This window comes from Bos indicus, chromosome 26, assembly GCF_029378745.1.
Source record: "Bos indicus isolate NIAB-ARS_2022 breed Sahiwal x Tharparkar chromosome 26, NIAB-ARS_B.indTharparkar_mat_pri_1.0, whole genome shotgun sequence".
Classification (NCBI taxonomy): Eukaryota; Metazoa; Chordata; class Mammalia; order Artiodactyla; family Bovidae; genus Bos; species Bos indicus.
The window spans coordinates 17,249,835-17,262,243 of record NC_091785.1 but is presented as its reverse complement, the minus strand read 5'-3'; the positions used below and the strand labels follow the sequence as shown (position 1 = coordinate 17,262,243).

General features: G+C 39.8%; 1 protein-coding gene across 1 annotated transcript in view; it reads right to left on the bottom strand.

Moving 5' to 3' along the window:
• Positions 1 to 12,409, bottom strand: part of CC2D2B (coiled-coil and C2 domain containing 2B) — a 109,198-nt gene that overhangs the window by 50,574 nt on the left and 46,215 nt on the right. Inside the window, exons 19-20 of the mRNA XM_070780566.1 lie at positions 3,801 to 3,939; positions 1,665 to 1,868 (exon numbers count right to left, since the gene is read on the bottom strand). Coding sequence (XP_070636667.1) covers positions 1,665 to 1,868; positions 3,801 to 3,939 — 343 coding nt within the window. The remainder of the gene's footprint in view (positions 1 to 1,664; positions 1,869 to 3,800; positions 3,940 to 12,409) is intronic.

Genomic DNA, 12,409 nt, shown 5'->3' with positions numbered 1-12,409 from the left:
ACAGTTAGCTGTAGATTCTCTTACGTTTTCCACATAGACAAATGAATTTTCTGCAAACATGGATAGTTTGTGTCTTCTATTCCAATTCTAATTTTCTTCTTTCCTTTCTTCTTTCTGGCTTAATGCATTGGCTCTTACTGGTAGAGATGATAGCAGGCATTTTCAAGTTGTTGAGATTAATGGGAAAACTGATGTTTGGCTACTAAATACAATATTTGTGTAAGAGTCTATGAGGAAACTGATTTCTAATAGTGATCATTATACCAAACAGTTTCAGAGCCACACAGATAATAAGGCACTGAATCAAATCAAGGGATAGTTTATAAGGAACTGGTTTTCCAGAATGCTGGAAAGCTGGAGACAGAGAATTTGCTCAGGGACACCTAGGCACTGGCTCTATTTCTTCTCTTGAAGGATGATATAGCCTTATTGACCTTGAATTGGGTTCAAGAACTAGAGGAGTCCAACATTTGTAAACATTCCCTTAAATGGAAGTGCATTTACCATGAACATATTAATTTTTCTGGGGTGGTAAGGTAAACCTTGCCTATTTTGTACAGGTTTTTTGGTTTGGTTTGTTTTTTGTTTTGTTCTTAGCTCTTGCAAAACCTTACTCTTATGTGGGAAAGTCACAAGAAGTTTAATATTCCCAGACCCCCACCGTAGTACCAGAGTCTAGTAAAAACCGACACAAAATTCGCTGCACTGTCCTGCCCTGTGTTCTGCCCGACTTCCGTATATTTCTGCATTCCTGGCTAATTAACTCTGAAACTCCCTCTAATTATCCAGTGGGTGTGTAGGTGTCCTTTCTTATCTCTCCTCCCATTCTGGCAATTCTACAATTGACCTGAAACACTTCTTTTCAAAGCAGTTTGCATCAGCAGAAAAATCCAAAATCCTGAATATTTTTAATCAGTTTAAAGAAGTTCTCTTCTAATTCTAGGATGCTAAAAGCTTTCACCATGAATGAGCACTGAAATTATTAAGTGCCTTTTGGGCATTTATTAAGAGGAGCATATCTTTTCCTTCCTTAATTCTGTTAGCTCTGTTACCTAGAAATAAACCCTACTAGATTATGATGTACAGTTATATATTTATATATATTGCTTTTTGATTTGTTGAAATTTTATTGGGGGGTAATAGAGGGATAAAAAATTAAGAGGCACAAACTATTATGTATAAAATAAACTACAAGGATATGTTGTACAACCCAGGGAATATAGTCAGTATTTTATAATAACTATGAGTGAGTGATAGTCACTGAGTTGTATCCATCTCTTTGCGATCCCATGGACTGTAGCCTCCCAGGCTCCTTTGTCCATGGTATTATCCAGGCAAGAATACTGGTGTGCTGTACTGTGCAGTGGGTTACCATTTCCTTTTCAACCCACTCCAGTATTCTCTCTTGGAGAATAACTATAAATGGAACATAACCTTTAAAAGTTGTAAATCACTATACTATACACCTGTAAAACTTTTATAAATATTGCACATCAAATATATTTCAAGTAAAAAAAATTTAAAGGGGAAAATTTTTGTCTACAGATAGTTTTTTAAAAATTAAGACAGCTTTAAAAAAATAAAAATAAAAATTAAGACAGATTTAAAGCAGCAAAACATTAACTTATCATAGAAAAAGCAATATTCAAATAGAAACCAAGTACCTGGAAGACTAAATCTGGAATCTCTCTATCATAAAGGGGCATTTGCTGCAGAAGGAAAACATCTAATTGACCAGCATTTCTAAGTTGCAATAGCTGGAAACGTTTACTCTTTTTCATTTCTTCTTCAGAAACAAAGTTAAATTCATCTTGCAACTGTTCAAGACGAAAATACTTTGGGATATCCTGTCCTTTATGTTTTATGTACTGTAAAACACAAATAATGTAAAGTCTTTACTTAAAATAATTTTTTTTAAAATTCAAGACCTCATAACAGTTGAAACTGTGAGATATGAGAATTGCAATATAAATAGGAAATGGAACAACTGAATCTGTAATAGAAAATCTGAAAAAAAATGCAGAATCTAGCCTGCATAGGTTCTCAACCTTTTCCCGGTCATGATTTATATAGAAAATGAAAACATGTTACTGTACAATGGGTTCAAAGATGATGCTTTTTATATCCGGTTGCTATATGAGCTGAGAGAAGTTCAATAGTTCTATGTACAAGTAATCAATTCAGCATGTCAGTTGGGAAGCTATGATCTGAGGAAACTTAACTGCAATATGGCAACCCACTCCAGTACTCTTGCCTGGCAAATCCCATGGACGGAGGAGCCTGGTAGGCTGCAGTCCATGGGGTCGCGAAGAGTTGGACACGACTGAGCGACTTCACTTTCACTTTTCACTTTCATGCACTGGAGAAGGAAATGGCAACCCACTCCAGTGTTCTTGCCTGGAGAACCCAGGGATGGGGGCGCCTGGTGGGCTGCCATCTCGGGGTCGCACAGAGTTGGACATGACTGAAGCGACTTAGCAGCAGCAGCATGCACTGCTTTATTCAGTAAATGCAAACGTGAGTACACAGTACATGAGAGGCAAGGTGCTGGTGCCATAAGAGAGACAAAGATTTACTAGCTATAGTTCCACAGGGAAAGATAAAGCACATGGGCGAATGACTGCAGTAAAGGCAGAATGATAGATCCATTTGCTATTGTTCAGTTGTGTTTGACTCTTTTCGATCCCATGGACTGCAGCATGCCAGGCTTCCCTGTCTTTCACCATCTCCGGGAGCTTGCTCAAACTCTGTCTTATAAATAGATCCGTAAGAGTTATTAAAAAAAAAGAAAAGAAAGAACAGGAGGGCAAGAAAAGGAAAGCCCATATCTAACTGAAGTTGTTGCAGGGAGAAGTCAATTTTGACTCCATGTTGAAACTGTTTCTTTGACTTGCTTTCCGTTGATATTGTTATTATAATCACACATAATGGCCTGCCTCAAAGAACTCTGCCCCTCTGCCCGACTTAAGCTAAATTGCCTTTTTCATAACCCTGTCCACCTGGCTGGCAGGAGGAAAGAAATTAACACATCCCCCTGCCTGAGGCTTGCCATTCCAGGAGATACTTGCAAGATTAAATGGCCTTTTTACTTTGTTTCCTTATGTCCACCCCCCATCTCTGATCCATAAAAGAAACTGGCATCTAGATGATGACAAGATGGCTATTTTGAGATGTTAGTCTGCCATCTTCTCGGTCAGCTGGCTTTCCAAACAAAGCCATATTCCTGCCTCAACACCTTATCTCCCAGATTCACTGGCCTATCCTGTGGGGGAGCAGAGGGAGCTTGGACTCGGTAACAAGGTTGCCAAGGAAGTATTTACCAAACTTGCAGGATGGGTAAGATAGCTGATATAGGTGCTCTTCTAAGCAGAGGGAATGGCATGGATAAAAGTATGAAGAAAGCATTTTTGGAGCACAAAGAGCAGTTCAGTTGGCTATGAGCAGGAGTAGAAGTGAATAGAGTCTTTGAGGGAAGGAGGATGTCTTTGAGTCATCTTTAAAGTCCTCAGTAATTAATAATACGGCTGGTACTCAGTAGATGTACAACTGATGTCAACCTGGAGATTATTCTGCTGGATGCACCAAGCAAGGGCTGCTAAATAGTAGCGGAGTACCAATCATTTTCCCAGTTGTTGAATTTCTAACTGCCTCATAGTACTGTAAACTGGCTGAAAACTCTGTCTTTTTTTACTTTTAATGACTCCTAGTGCCTAGAAAAATACACTGCAAACTGTGGAGGAGCATAAGAGTATAGACCTTAATAAATATATTTACAGTACAGATATTTTGCCACAACTTACCATAATAAATTCCATTAAATCAGAACATTCTGGGTTATTTGGGTCAATTCTGACCTCATTGGCCCATTCAAAAAGCTTCTGTGCATTAATAAGCCATGGAATTTCAGGAACACCTCTTGCATCTACATTCCTTAACACACTAACATAAGGAAAAATATGTTGTGAATTTGTATGTAATATACAGGTGATACATCTGTTATATGGGGTAAAACCGACCCATTACAGGTATTTAAAGATTAAGCTTATCCATTCTCTGTATTTAAGGATAAAACAGAAGGTTCAGATGTGCTATCTTCCCTGGTTCTTCTCACATTCTAACTGCATGATAGTTTTTTGATAAATGTCTACCCCTCCCTTAAGAGACAAGCTTTTTAAGGGTAAAGCTCATAAATATTCCTCTTTGCTATCTAAAATATACAATATAAAAAGAATCTTTAGGCTATATCTTTATAGTTGAAACACAATATAGGGTATGTAATACAATTAACTGGGAAGTATGAGTCAGAAGAATATTGTTGTTTGGTCCTATGAGGCCATATCTTTAGAAGTTGGAGAGCTATGAAGGACAGGCTAGAATGTATTCTTAAGTGCATTCTTAAGTCAATTCAGTCATGTCCGACTCTGTGCAACCCTATAGACTGCAGCCTCCCAAGCTCCTGTGTCCGTGGGATTCTCCAGGCAAGAACACTGGAATGGGTTGCCATGCCCTCCTCCAGGAGATCTTCCTGACTGACGTCTCCTATGTCTACCTGCACTGGCAGGCAGGTTCTTTACCACTAGCACACCTGGGAGTGCAATCTTAGTGACCTCAACCACAGGCAAAGTGCAGAGGAAATTCAACCCTAAACAGAAAGGGTTTCTTTTCCGCCATCAATTATCCCAGTTACTTAATCTCTCTCTTCATGGGTAATTCATTTCACTTTGTGGAATTAGAACGCTTCAAACTGAAAGATTTCTAAGATCCTTTCTATGTAGTACTCAGGGAAAATTCCAGTCTATAAACTAGGATTTCAGTAATACAGTCTGACTCAGATTCCACAATGTCAGCCCAAACACAGACATACATTTTACACTGTCCACTTTCCATCAGTATCTATTCATATTTTTTATGATGAATCTGAGAGAGTCAATCCTTAGGTAGGTTGATAAGTCTGGGGTCCCCGAGGAGGGGATAGGGGTCTGGGGTTATCAAAGAGGACAAAAGAACAAACTTTTTTCCCTACATTCCTTAGTCTTAAGTCACATAAAACTTATACCATTACAGCCTTTTTTTTTCCTTTAAGCCCAGAGCTGATGATAACAACAAAACAACTCATCTTAAACTCTGTACAAAGGATTATCTAACAACAATGTATCCTGTTGGAGGACATGTTTCTCCTTCTTAAGAAAGTGAAAGTGAAAGTCACTCCGTTGTGTCCTACTCTTTGCAACCCCATGGACTATACAGTCCATGGAATTCTCCAGGCCAGAATACTGGAGTGGGTAGCCTTTCTCTTCTCCAGGGGATCTTCCCAACCCAGGGATTGAACCCAGGTCTACTGCATTGCTTCCCTGGTGGCTCAGAGGTTAAAGCGTCATCCAGGAATGTGGGAGACCCAGGTTCAATCCCTGGGTCAGGAAGATCTCCTGGAGAAGGAAATGGCAACCCACTCCAGTAGTCTTGCCTGGAGAATCCCATGGAGGGAGGAGCCTGGTAGGCTACAGTCGATAGGGTCGCAAAGAGTCAGACGCGACTGAGCGACTTCACTCACTACCGCATTGCAGGCAGATTCTTTACCAGCTGAGCCACAAGGGAAGCACATTAAGATAATCCTGTTATTTTAAAATGTTTATTGTGGGAGTGGGACTGGCAAGATCTTGCCATTGTTAGTAATAATCCATCATTTTAAAACGTAAATTGTGGGAGTGGGTCTAGTAAGACCTTTACAAACTTGAAACATTTTTTTGATTTATTGTTAATAACCAACTGAAAAAGTATATACCTGCCTTGCTAAGCCTAGTGAGCACTCTCCATCCTCTTCTGACGTCTATGTCAGCAGCTTTCTCTGTCCTTTTTCCTATAATAAAACTTCTGCCCACACAAGAGCTCTAAGTGGTCAAGTCTGATCCCTGATCCGGAAGCTCAATTTTCTTCTTCGGAGATCATGAATCCGACACCATGCACTGTAAGCTACCAAATCTTTGGAAGTTATTCCTAACAAAGCCAGTTGATACAATGTTAAGCAAAATTCAGTTCAGTTCAGTTCAGTCACTCAGTTGTGTCCGACTCTTTGCGACCCCATGAACTGCAGTACACCAGGCCTCCCTGTCCATCACCAGCTCCCGGAGTTCACCCAAACCCATGTCCATTGAATCGGTGATGCCATCCAACCATCTCATCCTCTGTCATCCCCTTCTCCTCCTGCCTTCAATCTTTCCCAGCATCAGGATCTTTTCAAATGAGTCAGCTCTTTGCATGAGGTGGCCAAAGTACTGGAGTTTCAGCTTCAACGTCAGTCCTTCCAATGAACATCCAGGACCGATCTCCTTTAGGATGGACTGGTTAGATCTCCCTGCAGTCCAAGGGACTCTCAAAAGTCTTCTCCAACACCACAGTTCAAAAGCATCAATTCTTCGATGCTCAGCTTTCTTTATAGTCCAACTCTCACATCCATACATGACCACTGGAAACACCATAGCCTTGACTAGACGGACCTTTGTTGACAAAGTAATGTCTCTGCTTTTTAATATGCTGTCTAGGTTGGTCATAACTTTTCTTAAAAGGAGGAAGCATTTTTTAATTTCATGGCTGCAATCACCATTTGCAGTGATTTTGGAGCCCAGAAAAATAAAGTCTGACACTGTTTCCCCATCTATCTGCCATGAAGTGATGGAATCGGATGCCATGATCTTAGTTTTCTGAATGTTGAGCTTTAAGCCAACTTTTTCACTCTCCTCTTTCACTTTTGTCAAGAGACTTTTTAGTTTTTCTTCACTTTCTGCCATAAGGGTGGTGTCATCTGCATATCTGAGGTTATTGATATTTCTCCCGGCAATCTTGATTCCAGCTTGTGCTTCTTCCAGCCCAGTGTTTCTCATGATGTACTCTGCATATAAGTTAAATAAGCAGGGTGACAATATACAGCCTTGACGTACTCCTTTTTACAAACAGGTAAAGCTTGAGTCTTCTTCCCTTCTTCAATTCCTATGTCTGCCCTCTCATTTGAACTGTTTTAATATCTTTGTCATAAGAGATCTCTAGGGCCTGACACCCTTAACATCATCACGTGACAAATTTTCCTTCTCACGGGAAGAATCTTAGCCCAGGACCCTTAGAGAATAAAGGCTCAGGTACAGTCTAAATGTTAATGAATACATTATGGAGAGAAATTTATCCTATTATAGCCTTAAAAAAATTTGGTTGTAATGATATTTCAACATAGTCTCCAGATTTCTGCCTCAGGAGAAGTAATAAAAACCTCAGAACATCTCCTGCCTTTGCTATGATGATTCTACATCATAGCTGTGGACTACAGCTAAATTCCTTTGTCATCTGCAACCCTCCTTCACAAACAAATGCTAAGCATCTAATGTAATTCAGTGGCATTTAGTATGCTCACAGTGTTGTACAGTCACCATAACCATGTTATTTTCAGAACTTTTCATCATTCCAAACAGAAATCCTGTACCCATTAAGCAATAGCTCCCCATTCCTCCCTGCCCTCAGGCCTGAGCTTTGTCTCTAAGAATTAAGCTAAGAATTTCAAAGGTATCAGGGAGAAAAGACTATCTAAAAAATACTAACATTTAGACTGACAGCAGACTTTTAAACAGCTATGATAAATTCCAGAAGATAATGCAACTGTAGCTTCAGGGTGCTTAGGGAAAATAAGTATCAGCCTCAAATTTTATGCCCATCTACACAATTATTCAAGAATGAGGAAAAAAATACATTTTCAAATAAAGACTAAACAAGCTTTCTAGCCATGAAAACAATCATTTTCATGAATATGTGTATGTAGGGTTGAGTCCCTTCGCAGTTCACCTGAAACTATCACAGCTGGCTCTACCCCAGTACAAAAGAAAAAGCTAAAAAAGGACTGAATCGTTAAGGGAACAACTTTCAGCACGAAGAGTAAATCCAGAATGAAAGTTACGGGAGATAAGAAATAAGGTCAAACATAAAACTCAATTAACCACGTCACAAATAATCAACTATTGAGTGTAAGAAAAACAGTTTTGTTTTTAAAATGTGTTAAAAACTCTAGACAGTGTTAATTGACACTGGAGAGATATGACTTTTATAATATAAAGCATTCTAAGATCCTCCTCCGTTTCTAGTTCCGTCAGTAGTTGATGAATAAATGAATGAATGAGTGAGTGAATAAACAAACTCTTTCTGATCTCCTTTGGCTTCATGCTCGGACTCTCACAAGTCAGCCTTGCCTTTTGGAGCACCCATCCCAGGCTCCTAAAACCACTGCTCCTCACCAGTCCTTGGGCCACCACAGCTGTAGATGAGGAGAGCTCTGCAATTTCCCTCTCTGATCTCAGAATCCCCAACTGTAAAGTTTTACTTCAAGTTCACTTTAGAAAGGGCTCTGAACTTTGAAAATGTTTCCTGCAGTTCATTCTCTGTTGACACTTTTCATCTGTTCCAATCTTGCACAACTGCTTTCAACCTTTTATAAACTTGAGTTCCCAAGTGACTGGAACTGTTAAGTGCAGCATCACAGAAACCATAAGAGAAGAGACATCAAGAAGCAAAAAGATGAGGACAGGTCAATAAATATGACCAGAAGGTCCTTCGTAGCCTTCAGGAGTAAATGGGTTGGCTTAGGGATGAAATGTGTGAACAAAAAGTAAAGGCAATATATACAGACCAGGAGAGCACCCATATAATAAATAACCTGGGCAGGGAAAACAACCAGAAAAGGTTTTTAGGATTTAATCAAATGCTTGGATTTTTCTTTGTTTTAAAGCACAGAAAGCTTCTTGGATATGAAAGATTTATAGCATAGGGAGATGGAAAAGTTGAAGAAAATGTAAGAAAAGGATATAAATATGTCAATAGATTCCTAAAAGAGACCAAGGGAAGTTCCAAATTACTTGCATAAAAGTTAGCTTTAGAGTGAGGAGAGCAAACATCTGACTTTAAGAAAAAGACAAAGAATGATGTGGCAAAGATTAAAAATAGCTGCAGTGGGTGTATGGCTGGAAGTCACTTTGCTGCCATCTGAAACTATTACAAAACTGTTAATCAGCTATACCCCCAAAATGTTTTTGGTGTACCTGTGGCGGATTCATTTTGATATTTGGCAAAACCAATACAATATTGTAAAGTTTAAAAATAAAATAAAATTAAAAATAAATAAATAAAAATTAAAAAAAAAAAAAACAGCTGCAGTGGGGGACTATGCTAGGGAAATACTGAGTAACACAAGAAAATTCTGGTTCAGCATATTATAAGCTTATTCACTGGCTCCAAAATAAATTACCCTTATTACCCATTTTGATCTTAATACCCGGATAACCATGATGGTGTGATCACTCACCTAGAGCCAGACATCCTGGAATGTGAAGTCAAGTGGGCCTTAGGAAGCATCACTACAAACAAAGCTAGCAGAGGTGATAGAATTCCAGCTGCTGCTGCTGCGTCACTTCAGTCGTGTCCGACTCTGTGTGACCCCAGAGACGGCAGCCCACCAAGCTCCCCTGTCCCTGGGATTCTCCAGGCAAGAACACTGGAGTGGGTTGCCATTTCCTTCTCCAAGAATTCCAGCTGAGCTACTTCAAATCCTAAAAGATGGTGCTGTGAAAGTGCTGTACTCACTATGCCAACAAATTTGGAAAACTCAGCAGTGGCCACAGGACTGCAAAAGGTTAGTTTTCATTCCTATCCCACAGAAGCCAATGCCAAAGAATGTTCAAACTACTGCACAATTGCACTCATTTCACATGCTAGCAACGGAGAAGGCAATGGCACCCCACTCCAGTACTCTTGCCTGGAAAATCCCACAGACACAGGAGACTGGTAGGCTGCAGTCCATGGGGTCTCGAAGAGTCCGACACAACTGAGCGACTTCACTTTCACTTTTCACTTTCATGCGTTGGAGAAGGAAATGGCAACCCACTCCAGTGTTCTTGCCTGGAGAATCCCAGGGACGGGGGAGTCTGGTGGGCTGCCGTCTATGGGGTCACACAGAGTCGGACATGACTGAAGTGACTTAGCAACACATGCTAGCAAAGTAATGCTCAAAATCCTTCAAGCTAGGCTTCAATAACAGGTGAACTGAGAACTTCAAGATGTAAAAGCTGGATTTAGAAAAGGCAGAGGAACCAAAGATCAAATTGCCAACATCCATTGGATCATAGAAAAAGCAAGAGATTGTCAGGAAAACATCTACTTCTGCTTCACTGACTACGCTAAAGCCTTTGACTATGTGGATCACAATAAACTGTGGAAAATTCTGAGATGGGAATACCAGACCACCTCACCTGCCTCCTGAGAAATCTGTATGCAGGTCAAGAAGCAACAATTAGAACCAAACATGGAACAGTGGACTGGTTCAAAACTGGGAAGGACTGTATATTGTCACCCTGTTTATTTAACTTATATGCAGAGTTCATCATGTGAAATGCCAGGCTGGATGAAGCACAAGCTGGAATCAGGATTGTGGGAGAAATATCAATAACCTCAGATATGCAGATGAAACCACTCTAATGGAAGAAAGTGAGAAGGAATTAAAGAGCGTCTTGAGAAAGGTGAAAGAGGAGTGTGAAAAAGTTGGCTTAAAACTCAACATTCAAAAAACTAAGATCACGGCATCTGCTCCGATCACTTCATAGCAAATAGATGGGGAAACAACGGAAACAATGACAGACTTTATTTTCTTGGACTCCAAGATCACTGCAGATGGTGACTGCAACCATGAAATTAAAAAATGCTTGCTCCTTGGAAGAAAAGCAATGACAAACCTAGACAGTAAATTAAAAAACAGATACATTACTTTGCCTACAAAGGTCCGTCTAGTCAAAGCTATGGTTTTTCCAGTAGTCATGTATGGATGTGAGGGCTGGACCATAAAAAAGGCTGAGCACTGAAGAACTGATGCCTTCAAACTGTGGTGCTGGAGAAGACTCTTGAGAGTCCTTTGGACAGCAAGGAGATCAAACCAGTCAATCCCAAAGGTAATCAACCCTGAATATTCATTGGAAGGACTGATGCTGAAGCTGAAGCTCCAATACTTTGGCCACCTGATGGGAAGAACTGACTCATTGGAAAAGACCCTGATGCTGGGAAAGATTGAAGTTGGGAGGAGAAGGGGCTCACAGATGAGATGGTTGGATGGCATCACTGACTCAATGGACATGAGTTTGAGCAAACTCCAGAAGATGGTAATGGACAGGGAAGTCTGGCGTGCTGCAGTCCATGGGGTCACAAAGAGTTGAAGATGACTGAGTGACTGAATGATGACAACCCATTTTTCTCCTAAAATGCCCTGGCTCCAGGTTTCTAAGATGACCTGATTTACTTAGCAAAAGAGGGATATCCATCAAAATTATATTTCTGTGTGTACTGTGATTTCTGTCTCATTCTCTGTTTTGAAAAGATATTTCCTCTTCTCTAGAACCATATTGACTTATGTTCTGGTTCAATATCATCCTGACTCTGAAGGAGTTCATGTGCTAACTGCTTCAGTTGTGTCCGACTCTTTGCAACTCCATGGACTGTAGCCCGCCAGGCTCCTCTGTCCATGGGATTCTCCAGGCAAGAATACTGGAGTGGGTTGCCATTTCCTCCTCCAGGGGATCTTCCTGACCCAGGGATCAAACCCAAGTCTCTTGCATTGCCTGTATTGGCAGGTGGCTTCTTTATCTCAAATTCTTTCTAATACATTCTGGCTCTTTTCCTATGAGTTTCATCACTTCCTTTTAGAAGATAAGTATTGCCCCCAATTTTTAAGCACTCCATACTTTGATTCTGTTCTCTCTCTTATTTTCAGCCTCTTTTTACTGTCAAGCTTTTTCATGAGTAACCTACATCCACTTCCTGTTTCTTCAACATCAATTGTTGAATACTACTGACATTGGTTTAGTTTTTTTTCTAAAACTCTTTCTTATTTACCAAGAAGACCACTCGGGAGGAGGTCAAGGCAACCCTCCTTCAAGACTGAAGCAACTTAGCACTCATGTATGCAAGAAGACCACTTATGAACTTTTGCTATGATTCTGGCTATATGCCACAAATTTTGTAGATAGTGTTCTCATTGTTATTTTAAAAATGGTCTCTAATTTCAGTTTTGATTTCCTATTTAATCCACATTATTTATAGGAATTATTTTTTAATATTATTTTACTTTAAAAATAGGAATTTTTTAAAAGGAGTTTTAGGATCACAGCAAAATTGGTATAAAGTACAGTTTCCACATACACAGCCTACCTCACTATCAACATCCTGCACCAGAGTTATAATTTATTATGTTTTTTGCCAATAAAAGAGTTGCACTTGTTATAATCCATGGACCTATACTAACCCATCATTAGCACTCAAAATCCATTGGTGTCCTATGTTATACGGATTTTTGTCAAACGCATAATGACATGTACCCACAATTACAGTACCTTAC